This window comes from Equus przewalskii, chromosome 16 (genome assembly GCF_037783145.1).
Source record: "Equus przewalskii isolate Varuska chromosome 16, EquPr2, whole genome shotgun sequence".
Lineage (NCBI taxonomy): Eukaryota > Metazoa > Chordata > Mammalia > Perissodactyla > Equidae > Equus > Equus przewalskii.
Genome location: NC_091846.1, coordinates 7878770 through 7896677, shown reverse-complemented (window position 1 = coordinate 7896677; position 17908 = coordinate 7878770). Strand labels below are relative to the sequence as shown.

The 17908-nt window shown below is 45.2% G+C and overlaps 1 protein-coding gene across 1 annotated transcript in view; it reads left to right on the top strand.

Annotated features, from left to right (window-relative positions):
* Positions 1-17908, top strand: part of FLT1 (fms related receptor tyrosine kinase 1) — a 172680-nt gene that overhangs the window by 143155 nt on the left and 11617 nt on the right. The window contains exons 19-25 of the mRNA XM_008536754.2: positions 1634-1747; positions 4368-4456; positions 7998-8154; positions 8585-8682; positions 9413-9535; positions 11145-11256; positions 12885-12984. Coding sequence (XP_008534976.1) covers positions 1634-1747; positions 4368-4456; positions 7998-8154; positions 8585-8682; positions 9413-9535; positions 11145-11256; positions 12885-12984 — 793 coding nt within the window. The remainder of the gene's footprint in view (positions 1-1633; positions 1748-4367; positions 4457-7997; positions 8155-8584; positions 8683-9412; positions 9536-11144; positions 11257-12884; positions 12985-17908) is intronic.

The window sequence follows — 17908 nt, the reverse complement described above, 5'->3', positions numbered from 1 at the left end:
CTCTGTGCTAAAGAGGCATAAACACCTGGAGGGACTGATGAGCTTCAGTGGGGAAATTCTGATTTGAGATTTTTTAAAGGCCCAGAGAATCTATTCTGTGTAATAGAGAAATAGTGTGTGTGATATCTTAATAAGAGTTATCTTTTTTTTTAAGCCATCAGCCTTGATTGAAAAAGACTGCCAAATCATCCACTAAAAAACCATTTTCATTCAGCTTTCTTGTTTAAATTGGTTGGCCATCTGTTTCTAGGAGAAATTGAAAAGGCAGAATGTCAAACAAAGGTCATGACTCAGAAGCTCTTTCAAAGTGCCCTTGAGCAAATCCTTTAACCTTTTTGGGCCTTATGCCCATGTCTGAGATGAGAAGAGTAATCATGTTGTTTATTTATCTAACAGATATTTGTTGAGCATCTACTGTGAGCCAATCCCAACCCCACTGGGAGGCTTCTAGAGTTTATCTGGTTGTTATTAAAAAATAATTTGTGCTTATGAAATACCATGTCAGTAACTACCACAATGTTAAATGTACATCTTTAACCCACTTCCAGGACTGTCCTACAGAAATACTTGCACATATGTACAAAGATTACACACGGGCTGTCTATTACAGCATTATTTGTAATGGCAAAAAAACTGTAGACAGTCAATGTCAGGAATGCCATTAATCAATTAAAAAGGATGGAAAAAGTCTCTGACATATTAAAAAGGGAGGGGAAGCACATTTTAAAAAGTACATATACACGTGCCCCTTTATATAAACCAAAAAAAGGCTTTTGATTGGGTATATATATTCATAAATGCAAAGAAAAAGGTCTGAAACGCCAAACGATCAACAGTGGTTACTTCTAGGAAGGTAAGTGGGTGGGAGGGGCTTTCACTTTTTACTCTCTATATATTATATTGTTGGAATATTTTACAGCAAGATTCTATGACTTTTTTTATTTCGAAAAATAATTTAAAATTTGTAAATGCTTAGAAATTGACCAGTAAGGACAAACAAACAGGACAAGTTTAATTCAGGCTTTAGACTCTGCTAATTCTTAGACTGATTTTGTTTATCTCTGAGAATGAAGTTGAAGTGAGATGCTTATGGATCCTCACAACTTGAGATAACCCTGAGGACTCCAGGGAGGAAAAGGTTATAGGGAGAAAATAACACATTGCAAAGATGTTTACAGAAGAGGCCACTCTGCTCTTACAGGCCCCTTGGGGCTCCTTCTTTGTAACTCCTCAAAGAGAGGAAAGTGAGAAAAAGAGGTGAGGTGTGGGTGCATCCCCTGGATGAAAAGTTCTTGTTGCTCCTTGTTCTGAAAGAAAGGAAGCCTTTGGAAGATGCTTTCACAAGGTGCCCAGCTCTGAGTCAGCGCATTGTTGAACAGGACTAGGTCCGCCAAGAGGAAATGTCCAGTGACTAACCCCATCACTGCTCTGGGGCTTACTGTAGTCAAAAGGATGTTGGCTCAGGAGGGTGGGAGTAATAAAAAAGTGTGAAGACTCACCCTTTCTGAAGAACGTTGGGAAGTTAATGAAGCAACTGGCTGAGCATTGACAAACATGGAGGGCAGGAATGCTGCCACCAGCAGAAAGAGAGCCATTGTCCTGTCACCCTGACTCTTCCTTGCTTCTCACACAGAGGGGGCTACGGCCAGTGAATACAAAGCTCTGATGACTGAGCTCAAGATCTTGACTCACATTGGCCATCACCTGAACGTAGTCAACCTGCTGGGAGCCTGCACCAAGCAAGGAGGTAATTGGAAATGGGGCCACTCTATCTCCCAGTTCACATGCTAAGAGCGCAGCTCTGTGACAGACAGCTTTCTCCCACCCCCGTTTCTCCTCACCTCCTGGAAAATGCCCTCTCAATAGACTCAGACGAAACAGTTTGTCCATTTACGGAAGGGTGCTTCCATTCTAGAAATACCTTCCCTGGACAGTTAACTTAAAGGTTCTGAAAAGGGCTCCCTTTTAGATCTCCTTGCACAGAATGAGGTCAAGTGAAGGGTGTTTTTGTCTCAGGATGACTTAGAAGGAGTGTGACAGAGCTAAGGTAAAAGCATAGAAGCTTGAGTCTTATTTGAAGATTCACCTAAAGGAATGAATCACTGCTGGTGGGATGCCAGGAGGAGGAGATATGGGGAACAACCAAGGTCCCCAGGCCTCCCCAGCCCGGAGTTTCTTTCTCCACCCACTGCCACTCCCAGCAGGTAGGTCTTCCCCGACCACCCTTCAGCTCTACGACCTTTAGTGAGCTCAGAAAACATTTATATGCACAGGCCCTTTCCCTTCATACAAGCCTCACCCACTGGGGCAAACGTCAGGGACAGGGCTATGCTATGGATTAGGGCTCTGACATGTTCTCGAAGACTTTTCTAGCCTCCCCTATGGCAAGGTTAGTGCTTGGGTGTAGATGTCTGACCACTGCTTGAGCCAGAAAGAAAGGTTCAAAGGGCCTGTGCATATAAATGTTTTCTGAGTTCAGCAAAGGTAGTAGAGCTGAAGGGTGGTCGCAGAAGACCTTCCTGTTGGGAGCGGCAGCGGGAGGAGAAAGAAGCTACCGGCTGGGGGGGCCTGGGGATCCAGACGCAGCCTGCCTGCTTCTCCATTACCCCCGAGTATTGACAAGTGATAAGCTCTTTCCCAAATTCTCTGCCTCAGCAACCTTATTCTGTTTGCCTCAACTTTGCCCCGTAAAACTGGCCAGGGCTAATCGCAAACCCCACCTCCGTCCGCGCCTCCGAGCTGCCCGTCCGTGGCTTCAGGCTGGAAGCCCATCCCGAGGGCGAGGCCTGGTGTACCCCAGGCAGGCGCCCGAGATCCTCCCAGTCCTCCGCGCTGGTGGGGAGACCGACAACGGCTGGAAGCAACTTCCCGTTCTGTAACCCTGAGGGAAGAGCACGTGCTGTCAGGGTGTCCAATACACATTTTTAAACCCAGGAAAGCCCTGTTAGACAGAGCAAAACCATTCTACCGAGAAGAGCTTGGCCTCTGCACGCCTCGTAGCGGAACCAGGGCACTAGGGTCCCCCGCACTACAAATCCGCGCAGCCCCAGCACGCTCGTTCCCAGGATGCCCTGGTGCAGCAGTCCACGGAAGCGGCTCTGGGCTCGCGCCCACTTTGACCCGGAACTGGAAGTTGTCCTTCCGCTGCATGTCTTGGCCTCGCCCCGGCGTGTGGTGGGAGTGCTGGGCAGGCGATGTGGCAGCTGAGGGGACTCAGTGCAGCAGAAGAGGCCTTTAGAGCACCCCATGGGACCCACAGTGCAGCTTGGTTTTCCTTCCTTCCCAGCCTTCATGCTTCTTGTTGACCAGGCGTCGGCAACCCCCCGCCAGCCAGCCTGTGAACTTAAAATGGTTTGACGTTTTAAATAGTTGGGGGGAAAAAATCAAAAGAAGTAGAATATTTCATGGCATGTGAAAATTACATGAAATTCAAATTTCTGTGTTCATAGTTTTATTGGTGCGTAGCCACTCATTTGGTTGTGGTGTTGTCTGTGCCTCCTTTCATGCTACAAATGCACAATTGAGTAGTTGTATGGCCTCCAAAGCCTGAAATATTTACTGTCTGGTCCTTTACAAAAAACTTTGCTGACCCCTGCCTTAGACCTTCTTACAAGCCCCAAGGCAAGCTGTTCAGACGCTCGCAGGCAGCCTGCTGCTGGGGAGAGACAGCCCAGACCAAACCAGCCTGTTCTTTGCACGGGGAGGGAGGAGCTGCTTATTAGTCCTGGGGCTCAGGCCTGCCTGGTAGTGTAGCGGTTAAGTTCACCCGCTCCACTTCAGTGGCCAGGTTTCCCTGCTTCAGATCCTGGGCACCAACCTACACACTGCCCAGCAAGCCATGCTGTGGCGGTGTCCTGCATGGAGAACCAGGGCTTGCAACTAGGATATACAACTATGTACTGGGGCTTTGGGGAGAAAAAAATAGAGGAAGATTGGCAACAGATGTTAGCGCAGGGCCAATCTTCAAAAAAACCCACAAACAATCCTGGGATTGGTGTGACAGTGTCCCGAGGCCCCTCTGCTAGCCTAGGTCTGGCTAACAGGTGGAGAGGGTGGCTGGCAGTGACAGGCTTTTGGCTGGCTTTTGCCCACCCCACTTCTGGAGGTTCTTTTTCTCTTTCAACTTCTGCTCTTTTTCTTCCTTCTGCTTCTCCCCCAATTACCCACCCCTAATTGTCTCCTATTCTTTTTCTATTTTTTAAACCCCTTCTTGCCTTAACTTGAAAAAGAAATCTGTCATCCCTAAGTTGCATCCCTAGGCACTGCTAATATAAAGACAGGCTGGCTGGAGGTTTCTCAGGCAGACTGAAGGCTGGCTAATGGTTGACTGGCTTGGTGTGGCTGAGCATATGCTGTTTTGGCTGCAGGGCCTCTGATGGTGATTGTTGAATATTGCAAATATGGAAATCTATCCAACTACCTCAAGAGTAAACGAGACTCATTCTTTCTCAACAAGGTAAGGAACTTAAGGTTTGGGGTTTGGAGGTTTTTAAAGACAGCAAAGAGTTTCCATTTAGGCTATAGCAGCATAAAGCAAGAGAAACCTAGATTTTTCCATTAATGAATAAGCTTAAAACTCAATCTCAGCTGCTTTTTCCTCCTTTTTAATTTTTTCCATCCATGCTGATATATCACATTGTTTGGGGAGATAGCACAGAGAACATTTGGTTCCAGTGTATACAGTGATAATTAGGGGTTAAAATTTACTAGCCTAAATACCTGTCAAATAATTTTGATAATTTTATTTCTCTCTCTCTTTCCATATATACACAGACATGCACAGGTCATGTACTCATTTCTTAAAAGAAAATGATAGTAAGTATAATTGTCTCCATTTATTAGATTACAGAAGTTAAGGACTCAACCAACTGAGTGACTTTACAGTCAACAATAAACCAGTGATGGGGCCAGAGGAATAATTTTCTTCCCTTCCTCCTGCTCTTTCACCCACTTCATCACACCCTCACGATCCACGTCAACCCTACACACACTGAACCAGCCTTACCCACTAAAATAAAGCTGTGTAATAAAAGGAACATGGGGCTCCAAGACCTGAAAGCAAACGAAGCTTAAAAGAGATTATTGAGTAGCGGAGAAAGAGTTTAGTAAAACTTTGCCAATGTGACCTATCCCACCAAGGTTGTGTCCTTTACTGGGCTAGAGGAGCTTAGGGGACAATGATTCAACATTATTAACCAATAATCTGCAGTGTTGGTACATCCACATAGTGTGGTGGTTAAGCACTCAGACTCCAGAGTCAGACTTCTGGGTTTAAATTCTCTTTCTACCACTCATGGAATTTGGGACCTTGGGCAAGTTACTCAGTCTCTCTAAGTTTCAGTTCCCTCATTTATTAAATGGCAGTAATAATAGAACTCAACTCATGGGATTGTTGAGAGAATGAAATGCAGTTAAGCTCTCAATAAATGTTAACTATCATCATCATCATTATTGACCCATCGAGATAGAAAAATCAGTTGAGTCTAACCTAGTGACACTAATCTGTATGATCTATGTGGTGGCAAAGTGTCTGACATCCAAGAATGATGCCCATCTCTGTCATGTGGGCAAGCTTCTTTGTGTGGCACACAATTAAGAACCACTGGACAGCTGGCCCATTCTCTCATCTCTCAAACTTTGATCCAACCAGAGACATGTCTTCTTCCAGACTGCCAACATACATGCAAGAACATATTTCCCCCAGTTTTAAACCATGTCCTCTAATAATTAGAATCTTGAAGCTGAAAGGGATCTTTGTGATCAGCTAGTTTATACTCTCACATTATAGATGTGCCCAGAAAAGTCAAGTGATTGGCTTGAGGATACACACCTACCAAGAGGTGATGTTAGGGGGAGAAAGAACCCAGCTCTCTTGACTCCCTTTCCAGTGCTTTTTACATGCACCACACTGGATAAGGAGCGGGGGAAACATAAGAAAAAGTGGAAAGTGGTGCCTTGGGCTGAGAGCAGTGCAAATTCCCTTCAGTCCTGAAATCCTGGACTGGCTTCAGGAAGAAGTAAGCCAGCAGAATACCCCAGGGATCTGGGCAGGATGGAACGTTTGGGTTTGTGCGTCCTTTGTTTTGAAGAGTTTGCTTCCTTCTCTGGCTATATTTAATGATTTGCCTCCCTGTTGGTGGAGCTTAGTGTTTTCGTGGAAAACACATGGCTGTATTTCGTATTTGGAACCTAAAGGAATATAAAGAGAAGATGAAGGAAGAACCAAAAGGCTAAATAGAAATGGGATATTTCATTTTCCAAATAAATTCACCAGGATCTTTAAATATTACTTGTAATAAATTCACTGGATTCTGCCAGAGTCCCAAAAGTTCAGTAAATGAACCTTTATTTAACAGAGGTAATTACCAATAAGCAAAGCTAAATATACCATTGATTGGGAGTCAGGAAGGGTGAGGGAGCTCAAGTTATGGTCCTTGGAGATGTGCCCCAGGCTGTGACTTCTGGGAGGGTCAGGAAGAAAGCTGCCCAGGGAGCATTTTCACCCAGCTGAGCCATGAGTGGGCCTGTCGAGCACTTTTCTCCCCCACCCCCTTGCCAGCATTCTCTCCCTGCTGCCTTCTGTCCTGAGAAGGGTCTCGTGAAAAATAAAATGCCAGTTCCCAAATGAGCAGAATCCAATCCAACTGCTGCAGGGAGACACGATAACAAACAGTTATGTTCTTTACCTGCTCTCAGGTAGCTCACCTGGGGTGGCAGTGGGTGTTCACTCTGAGGCCTGCCTCCCCTCCTGCAGCACAGGAAGGTCTCTTTTCAGGGGGCAGGACCCTGGTACCCTCCACACTTTCAGAGTTTGCTGCGTTGACCCTCCTGAAACTCCCTCCTCTGCCCTCTGCTTGCTCCCACTGTGCCCCCTAGTGGAGGGATCACTCCTACTTTGTGACATTTCTACGAAAAGCCAAGAAAGGATGGGGAGCCTGGTGAATCCTAGCACTGCCATACTACGCAGGTGGATCAAAGGACACCAGTGAACACCAGTCCCTTTCAGCCCCTGTTTCAGTATTGCCATCTAGCAGAGTCAACCCTCGGTACACAGTCCAGTCATGAAGCCACTGGCAGTACTAAGTTTCTACTGTCACAGTTATTAGATGAATTACTAAAGGCGATAAAAATCTTTTCTGGTTCCACACAAACGGCCAGAACCAACAACTCCTTACCTATGAGTCAAAGCATAGTAGGATGATAAAGCTTTTTAGATGAGGAAAATGAAACCCAGAAAAGTAAGGCGATTTGTCCAAGATCAATGGTCAATGGAAGAGCCATATTACAAATCCAGGCTTGGATGTCCAATCCAGGATGAAAGGCCTTTTCTACCCTTCTTAGGATCAAACTGTATCTTTGTTTTGGAGGGGAGAAAAAGAAATGTTCATGTTCCCTCTTTCCCCAAGGAAACCAGAGAAATTGATAACTACAGCCTTCTCTTATTATTCCTCATAGGGATTACAAGTGAAGCCTCAAGGTCACTGGGGCTCCAGTTCTATCATTCATATCCTCTTTCACAAGATGGCGTGTAGCATGGAAAAGTGGTTAAGGGCACAGACTGAAGTTGGCCAAACCTGGGTTCAAGCTTTGCCATTTACCAGCTGCATGTGACTGATTTCTTCACTTCTCCAAACCTATTTCTTCATGTATAGGCAACAACTACTTCATAAAACTGTTGGAAAGATTAATTGAGAAAATGTACCTAAGATTCTTAATATACTGGCTCGTATAGAGTATGCTCTCAGTAAATACCAGCTGCTATTAATGTTCCTTTATCCTACCTAAGATGCTGTCTAGAAGCCCAGTCAAGAGCAGAATAGACTTAACCCCAGGAGTAGCCAGGCGCCTAGCTGCCATAGGGCCCTTGCTACTAAACTTACTGTGCATTTTATGGAATGACATTCTCCCAGCTCAGGCAATTGACGCCTGAAAGACTAGTTTCCCCCTTGCTGTTGTGGAGCTCCCTTTCATCTGTGTTCTTCTTGGTTTGTTCAAAGGATGCAGCATTACACATGGAGCTGAAGAAAGAAAACATGGAGCCAGACCTGGAACAAGGCAAGAAACAAAGACTAGATAGTGTCACCAGCAGTGAGAGCTTTGCAAGCTCCGGGTTTCAGGAAGATAAAAGTCTGAGTGATGTTGAGGAAGAGGAGGGTAGGTATTAATTCCTTCCTGTCCTACAGTCTGAGATATTTTTACAACATACTGTGCATCTCTGAAATTTTTTTCTTATTTATCACCCTAATAAACATCCGTGGGAGACTCGAAGGGTAATGTCCTGAGGAGATAAGATTTGAATTAAGATTATTTACAGAGTTACTAATTTTGACAGGGAACCGTACAGTTGTCTCCCTTCAGGCCTTTTTGTCTTAATGGATCATCCGCCTCCCTCCGTGCTTGGGTGAAATGGGCTGGAGGCCTGGAAAAATCTCTGATATTCATGTTGAATCTCAAATGCTCTTGAAAATGAACTCTGATCTACTTGTTGGTTTGTTTTATGTTTTGCTAACATTGTTCCAATAAACTGGGATTTGGTGGAATAGCAAGAACCGTTACAAACAGTTAGGGTTTTAATGCTTTCCAGACTCTGACGATTTCTGCAAGCAGCCCATCACTATGGAGGACCTGATTTCTTACAGTTTTCAAGTGGCCAGAGGCATGGAGTTTCTGTCTTCCAGAAAGGTCAGCCTTGCTCTCGACTGCTCCTCTTTGCCAAGCCTGGACATGTGGGCATTCACATGAACAAACACACACCTTTGCTGTAAATCCACTTTTTCTAGTATTTATTTGTACTTCTGTCCTTAAATGTAGAGTAAACATCACAACAAATGCCTTAATTTGTCCTCATATGAGTGAGGAGTTTTGAGAAGAATGAGTCCTGGATACCAGTGGGTAGAACTTAATTCTAGGGGGAACCTCACCAGGTTTCCAACAGAGAAATCTGACAACCATTCTCCATACTGCCCTCTGGCACATCTTCAGAACTGGTCAGAAGCTCAGAAGACACGACTTCACAGGAGGTCTTCTGTTAACACGCACATGTGGAGCCCTCCCACAAAACTGCAGCTTGCCCATGATCTGATCTCAGCAGCTTAGGATAAAAGGTTGTGGGAAGTTTTGCTCCCTGGTGGAACTCAATTGCCAGTTTCACTTACCAGAATGCTGTCCTGCAAAAGAGTAGCAAAGTAGGTTCAGGGCATTTCTTGCCTTTTGGGCCTCACGGGGCCTATATTTGTAAAGAAGTGCTTCATGTCCATGATGACTCCATGTGCACTGGGAGTCGCTTCCTTCATGTAAAGGAAGCATGTGAAGTGGATCCTCGAATTAAGAAGAATAATGACACTGAGAAGGCACAGGAAGTTAGTTGGTTACATTAAGGAAACACATTGATTATGCAACTGTTTTATTATAGTGCATTCATCGGGACCTGGCAGCACGAAATATTCTTTTATCTGAGAACAATGTGGTGAAGATTTGCGATTTTGGCCTTGCCCGGGATATTTATAAGAACCCCGATTATGTGAGAAAAGGAGATGTAAGTCAGTCTGATGTTTATTTGACTTGTTTATACCCTATCATTTTTAAATCACAGACCGAAGCCCTTGCTAAATATTTACACTTTTTCAGCAGTGGTCCCTGAAAACCATTATGTGCTTTCTGTGAAGACAAGCAGTCTAGATGGGCTGTGTTCCAGAGAGCCCTTGCGTGAGGTTCAGAAAAGCCACTGTCTCCTGATTCTGTTCTTCCCTAGTTCCTGGCTTGGTACTTGTCATTTGGGCAGTGCTGCCTGAGATTGTTAACCTGAGAATTGTTTAGTGGAGCCCTGGTGAAACCAAATCATCACCTCCCTTTGACTCCTGTGGGAGTTCCCTGTACCACTGGAAAGAACAGCCTGGACTCTTTCCCTCAAATAATTGATTCAGCAGGTGTATGTATCTCAGGAAAGGGTGGGGGAGGGTATTAGTATTATCTCACTAGAGAGAAAATTGTTTACCTCCCATGTCTGCCTTCCATGCCTAGCGTCTCCCTGCTGGCTCACACTGGCTTCTCTTCTCTGCTTGTTTTTGGACATGGTGTTTTCATTTTTGTGGGTGACCTCCCATGTCCTCTCTTTTCCGGCCCATACCCTGAGGGCTTAAGCCTCTGTTTGAGCCCTGACCAATACTCTGCAGTAGTGGTTCTCAAACTTTAGTGAGCGTACGGATCACCTGGAGGGTTTATTAAACTACAGGTTGCTGGGCCCCACCCCCAGAGATTTTGATTCAGCAACTGGTGGGTGGGGCCTGGGCACTTGCCTTTCTAACAAGTTTCTAGGTGCTGCTGACATAGCTGGTCCCAGCACTGTACTATGAGAACTACTGTTCCATAGTCCCTTTTTTTAACAGGAAAAAAAAAAAAACCAACAAACTTTCCTCAGGAGCCCTGATTTGTAAAGATGGCATCTACCTATGTCAGTCTGTCCTTTTCTGTCCATCTATGTCTCTCTTTCAGCCTCTCCCTGCCCCTCCCACTCCTATTTTTCTCTTTGTCTCTCTGTTATCCCATACTTCCTGTCAATTCCCGTCCATCTAAAGTGGCAAGGCCTAACTCACTGGGACTCCTGCTATCTAGAAGAAAAGGACATTTTGTCTGCATGCTTGAAAGCCAGCCATTTGGTTTCCTAAATACTGTCTTATCGCTTTCCTTCTTTTCAATGCTTTTGCCCACTCCCCATAATTCAATGACTTTTAAAATCCTGTCTTTTTATATAAGGATAACTTTCAAAATCCTCCTTCTTAAGAAAAATTCCTGGAAATCATCGATTTTCAGGATGCCTTCTAATTCAGATCACTCTTCCAGGTCCCTGTGGAGTGCAAGCTTTTTTGGGGAGGATTTCTTACAGGGTCATAGAGTTAGGACTTGCTGGACACATATGAGGGGCTTACTAAACATTTATTGCCTTCATAGGAATTGGTATAGCACACAGCTCTCTTTTAGTGTAACACTGCATGCCATGAGAGTTTTCTCCATGTTACAAAACTGTGGCTGCTCTAGGAACTGATTTATGGGCCAAGTGGTATCTGGGAGGTGACCCCATGGACACTTGGGTTGAATGTGCTTTGTTTTCATGTCCTTCTGCTCAAGGCCCCCTTGCCCTTTTCTAGACTCGACTTCCTCTGAAATGGATGGCTCCTGAATCTATCTTTGACAAAATCTACAGCACCAAGAGTGATGTGTGGTCTTATGGAGTTCTGCTATGGGAAATCTTCTCCTTAGGTAAATTTGGGGGAAGGAAGACATCAAATAGCCCAGAACCAAATGTCTGCATCCTCCACTGAGTGTCCTTTAGATAGATACAACCTTTAAATCAGCACCTGAAAGAATTAAAAATCCTTAAAGAGGCATGGGTCCATGAAGAATCTCAGATGAGAAATAGGGCGTGTATGTGTGCCCTGACCTTTACAGTACATTCTTACAGACGGTTTATATGAACATGAACAAGGTCAGACTAGTATAAAATCAGAAGTCAGGCTTATCTTCAGCCAATCTGGCTGCTCCTTTCTCTGTCCTTTGCTCCCTTCATCTAATTCCTCACACACCCCAATTCTTAATGTTCATCCCTCTTCCCTCCCTGCATCAGCCCACCCCCTTGGAATTTCTTAGGAAAGGCCCCAACCAGCACAGCTCAACCAGTGTTAGAAATAGGAAGCCTTTCTGTTGCCTCTGATCTGAGCACAGCTCGTCATGGACACTAGTTTAAGCCAGATGAACAATAGGAACACTGGTTATATTTATTCTGCTTCCAATAACATCCACTGTGGGTGGCTAGAAACCTTGTTCAATGCCCCAAGCACACAGATGTGCACAGAGCCCACATCTGCTTGCAGACGCATATTGATGCTCTGAGGCCTCCCAAATGTGGGGTCTAGCCAAGAGTCTTTTGAACTTTGCCAAAAATTTGACTTTCAGAGCAAATAAAAGTCACCCAGTAACATCCCTGGTTTCCTGTAATGTGTGAAAATCATTCCCCTGCTTTCGATGACAGGCACCTGTTGCTTCCAGTCTTTGAAAGCAGCTTGGCGGCCACAGTGGCCTCACAGTGACACACTGCCAGCACTGCACGCCTCCCAGCTGCTTCCTACCAGCAGTAATCACTAGAAAGTTCAGACAAACAAATACTAAGATAGACTAGGTTTGAGGTCTGGAAAAGAGCAGATTTGGTAGACCTTGCTTACCCCTACCCCCCAGCCAAGAATCCTCCTAAAATGAAAGGTTACGTTGATATCCTGGACAGTAAAACTGGCAAAAGGCAAAGTCTAGGCCCCTCTGGCACCCTCTAGTCCACAGACTTCTACCTACGGGCAACCCCACCGACACCATTCAGCCTAGTTCTGGAGCTCAAGGTCCCCCTTTTCCCTCAGGCCCATCATAGCAACTGGTCCTCAGTGCCATGAGAAGTTTGCAAGAAAGTAGTGAATTAAAATCATCCTTGCTGAGATGTGAAGATCCACAAGTAAACTATTCCAAGTCTACCAGCTTTTTAAAAAGAAGTTCATTAACCCAAGGAATGAGTCTCTAAATGATGGGATTTCTTTAGAGTTCCTTGTGGGGAGAGGGAAGAGACTCTTCAGATGGCACTCTTTCTCCTGACCAAACAGACTAGCCCTAGGGATGACCTGTGGGCTCAGCCACCCAGCATCAGGGGACCAAGCATGTGTCACTAGCAAGATTTGCTGAGCTTCTCTGTGGGTTGTGCTGTACAGTGAGATTGATTCCAATCAGTGGAAATTTATTACAAAAATGTCAGTTTAACAGGAGGAAACAAACACTGAATTGCCCCATCATGGTCTGTTGTACCCCGAAGCTATAATGTGCCCTTTGTTTTCTCACGTTGCCTCGTACAGGTGGGTCTCCATACCCAGGAGTACAAATGGATGAGGACTTCTGCAGTCGCCTGAAGGAAGGCATGAGGATGAGGGCTCCCGAATACGCAACTCCTGAAATGTGAGCCCTTGGCTTCCTCCATCCCCATCTGACAGCTCTCTTCCTACCAGGACACCTCAGAAAGGGGATGTTTTGTTGATTTTTGGAATCCCAGTCCTGGAAGATGCAAAGAGTCCTCCTTTTCTTCATGGATGCCCCTGCTTAGCCCCTGTTGGCCCCAGATGTGCTGGGAGTATTTTCCAGAAGTGGGGCACACTGTCCTTGATCCATCCCTAACTATTTCCTCTCTTGACCACTGACCTCAAGGCCTCAATCTGGGAACTGAAGTTAGAAGTTCAGTTTCTAGGTATGAATCCAGGCAAACCTAACAGACTACCCGGGAACTGAATACAAGACCTGGTCGTCACTCATTTGGTGGCAGCCAAATGAGCTAAGCAGCCACAGGGACGGAGGGCTAGAAGCCACTGTTGACTAGTCCTCCATCCACACTAAAGACCAATAAGGGGGTTGGTTTGGAATGCAGGGGGAGAGGTATAGGAGAGGAAAGGGGGAAATTCCTGACTGTAGTCGTTATACTCCACAGAAGGCTACGTGGGCAATGGGCCTTCTTTAGACTCATTTTAGGAATCACCTCGGCAGCTGCCTGGAACTTCTTCTTGAGTTGGCTTCCTGCTGCGTGGTCCTGTGACTCTAGGAAGATGACAGTCTCTGTGTGAAGGCTTTCTCCATTGTACAAATGCTTGCTTGCCTCTCTTGGACACTCTTTTTTCCTGAGGCTTTCTGGATGTTTTGCACTTGGAGGCCTGAGCAGGAATGTGATGACATTTGCAGTTTTTTTGAGCTGCTGACAAGGATGTAGGCCTCCCCGAGGCGGCACCACCTTTCCTGAACTGGCAGGCGGCCCTCTCCATCCCACTCACACAATGGGGTCCTGTCAGAAGCCCTAGGATGGCCTTTGGGTAGGACTCAGAGGGAACAAAGGAAGTGTGGGCTTGGCCAAAGTGCAAGGTTGCTGTCTCTTTCCTTCATCGTCTGGAGACAAGGCTAGGTCAGATCCAGGCCTAGGACGAGGACAAGGACAGGGGACTCAGGTCTGTGAAGGCAGGGCTGGGGAGCAGGCTGAGGGCAGAGTGGGTGAGGGGACCTGTTCTTGTCAGTGTCCTTATCAGCAAAGTGCAGGGAGTTTGAGTCAAGGCCCCTTTCTGAGAGCTGGGGACAGAGCTAGATTAGTCCCCAGGACTGCGTTTGGGCTGGAGAGTGTTGAGGCATTGAGGGGTTTTAATTGCTTGGCCAGAGGGGCAAACACCAGGAGATTGGGTTTAAAATGAGATACTTTGCACTTTACGGTTTTCAAAGTGTTTCCCCCACACAGTCTCATTTGAAGTTCCCGGCAACCTTGAGGAGCAGGCAAGCAGGTATTATTTTCTGAATTTCTGAATTAGTAATAAAACTAAGCCTCTGAGAAGTACAGTGACTTGTCTTCCATCAGCTAAGTAGCAGTGGAGACAGATTTAGAAGCTGGTCCTTTGGACTCATCACCCTAGATCGCAGGGCTGTTAAATTGAGAATAGACCCCACAATCCGCAGAGTAAGTTTCTCTCTAATATACCCACTCATGCTTTGAATTAAATATACTCTTCCACTTTTCGTATAACCTGAAAATCACAAGAGTAAGTTCTCAATTACAGTAATAATTGTAGTTGTTATTAAATAACAGCATTTAGTAATATTTATTAACTGAATAGTTTAGTGCTTATTAAGTGCCAGTTTTAAGCACTTTTAACATGCATTAATTTACCTAGTGCTCATAACAACCCTATAAAGAAGGTACTATTATCATCTCCATTTTACAGATAAGAAAACCAAGGCACAGAACATCGAAGTGACTTGGCACATTCCCAATATGTTAAGCAAACCCAGTCTGAGTCCAGAGTCCACAACACCACCCCACATACCTGCAGCGTATGTTTCCAATTCTTATCCAGATTCTGGTCCAAAATAACTCTAGAGGTACAAAGTCATATCAGTTTGGACTAAAAACTCTCTCGGGCTTTATCAGACCTTCAAGTCTTTACATAACCTCTCCCAGGGAGCAATTGCACCCCACACAGCCTGTAGAGAAAAGGAGGGTTCCTCACTTCTGGGGAGGAATTATTTTAGAAATTATGAGACATAAGAAGCACCTTTGTGAAATGTTTGTTCAGAAGGCCAGAATTTAAACCTTCAGCCATTCTCAAGCATCTGAAAGTTGATAGAGTAATTTCCTCCGTGTCTGCCCCAACAGTGGGGAGGCCTGGGTGAGGAGAAAGCACAGCTCTTGGAACTGGGATTCTCTGACCTGAACTGGGCCTAATGTCGGGTGCACTTACGAGGATGGGTGATGCTTAGAAAGGAAGCTCTTCCACGGGCTCTCACCTCCCGCTTGTTTCAGGAAGGGTTGCTGGGTTGGGTGCAACTGGTGTCTCTTTACTTTATTAAACCTATTTACTTAGTGACATAAAACTGTTCAATGTTGAGTCATTGGTTCCTCGCCCAGAGCCTGTTTAATCAGATGTCTTTCAATAAGGGAATAAGGAATGAATGTTTTGATTTTTTCTTTGCCTTTGGTGTTTGCTGAAGTGAGTTGCATTGAATTTTAGGCAAGAGGAGTGGAAACTAGAAATCAGAAACCAAGAATCAAAACTTAAAAACAGCAAGTAGTTGTAGGTGGTCCCTTTGCTAGTTTCAGCAGAGAGAAATCAGGGTGAGTCCTGCTCACGGTCCCTGCATCTCCCCAACTGTTGCTTGCTCCACAGTGAAATGATGCTGGTTGACACAAGCCTGGGGCCTCTGCTTGACTGAATACTCCCTACCCTCAGGGCTCCTTTAGTTTGCCTGGCTCAAGCCTTTCTTGTGTTGGCTACCTTTTATAGATTATTTATGTATATATTTAATGTTCTTCCAGCAGCCTCCGAGAATCTGTTTATTGCTAGAGATAAAGGAGCCGTGGACGCTTGGGCTTGACTGTGGTAAGGGGGAAACAGTCCATCCTCCACCACAGCCAGTGCACTTTGGGGTGAGAGACCTCAGACTTTTGTCTAGTGACTACTTTGTCTCTGTAGTATACATTTTTCCACCTGTCTCAATAAATTAGTAAAATGTGTAAACTTATCTTAAAACGAGACCCAAATCAGATTGTGCAGACTGTCTGTTTTATGCTCACTTCAGGTCTTTGGCCACCAGCAGGCTGGCCCAGGCCGCCTGAATGGAGCGGGTGCCTTGAGTCCTGCTGGTCAGAGACAGTTAGGGACCTGGGACACTGCAGCCCCTATCCTGTGTCTCCCAGAGAGCAGGGACAACAGCCCAGACTTAGAGAGTTAGAGTTCCCTTCCTCACTCCCAGGCTCCTCGGTGTCTGTAAATTGAGCCCTAGTGCAGTGGACCTGACATTGGCCCACACAGCACACCCACCAAAGGGCACTCACAGCTCTTAGAATCCCACATCCCCTGCAACTTAGGTAAAATAGGTACAGTGGATGAAGTACAGGGGTGAGAGGGAACCAGAATCATCTTCTCAGAAGAGTCTTGACCCATAGATTTAGAAAAGGTAGGAGAATTTGCAGTTCAGATATGTGATCTTTATGAGCTCCTGTCCCTTAATCAAAGACTTAGGATATCTACTTGCTGGGTACTTGTCAGAAAGTAGAACTTCAATTCCACCACCCAGCTATTAAGAGAGCTTGCTTTTGAAGATCACTGCCCATGGAGTGTGTCTGAAGACCCCATGGTGCCACCATTCCCCTGGGTGCCTAGAATTTTTATCCTTGGGTTAAATCAGAACCCTGGGTCACATACACCTGGACCACACTATTTTACCTTTCAGAATTGTTTTTACCGTATGGTTTTTTTTTTTTTTTTTTTTTTTTTTTTTTTTGCTGTTAAGGCTTTGGCCAACATTGAAAGACCATACACAAGACAGTCCCATAAAGTCACTGTTGCCTGGATGGGGATGATGTTATTGAGAGGTGTCTGGGAGAACTTCCTTTCAGATTTCAGTTCCAGGAATAGCCACACTTCTTCTGAGTAACTGGTTCTTAACTCTTGGCTTATGTGTATCATACACTTGGTTATTCCTTCTTTTCACCAGCTGCCTGGAAGCTTAGAGCATTGCCTCTATCAATACTCAGAATCATGATATAAATTTTGTTTATTAACTTTCACCTCTTTTCTTATCTTTATTTTACCTTCCTCATAATCTTCTCTCTTTTTTTTAACCTTCCTATATTTTTACTGTCTTTGCCACCTCATATACTTTGAAACAAAATAGGGATATACTTAATAGACACTTGGAGCTGTTGGTGCAGCCTGAAAGCGCACATCTGAGAAGTGGCAGAGGCCGGTTGGGTACTGGAGTTTCTCAGGCTTTTCCTAGCAACACCCTAGCAACAAGTAGTGTCTGCAGAATTCATGGAAGGAGCAGTGCTCTCTCTCCCCAGAGGCCAATCTGACTTCCTTCAGCAAATATTTATTGAGTGATTATATGCCAGGCCCTGGGCTAGGTGAGGAACATGGAGATGAGGTCCCTGCCCCCATAGTGCTTACAACTGCATTCGGACCAGTTCCAAATTCGAGCCCATTCAGATTTTGGTTCAACTTGATCAACGTCCTCTCTAGCCCAGATGATCTTATGATAGAAGAGATTACTTATGGTAAACATCTCTTGAGGAGAGCAAAGAACCAAAATAGAATAAATCCTTAAGCAGCGTGTGTACAGACCTCTGGCAAGCATTTTGCAGTCAGAAGGGCGGAACAGACCTGCGCTCCCTGCAGACGTGACCAAGAGAGGAGCCCACTGCCTTGACATCCAAAATGTCAGAGGAGAAGAATCACAGAGGAACCCTATTGACATTTAAATCCCAGGACAAGATTTGCTTTCTGTAATATTAAGACAAACATTTTCATATCCAGAAGCTCAGCCTGTACTTTTGCCTTGAGTGGTGGAGGCC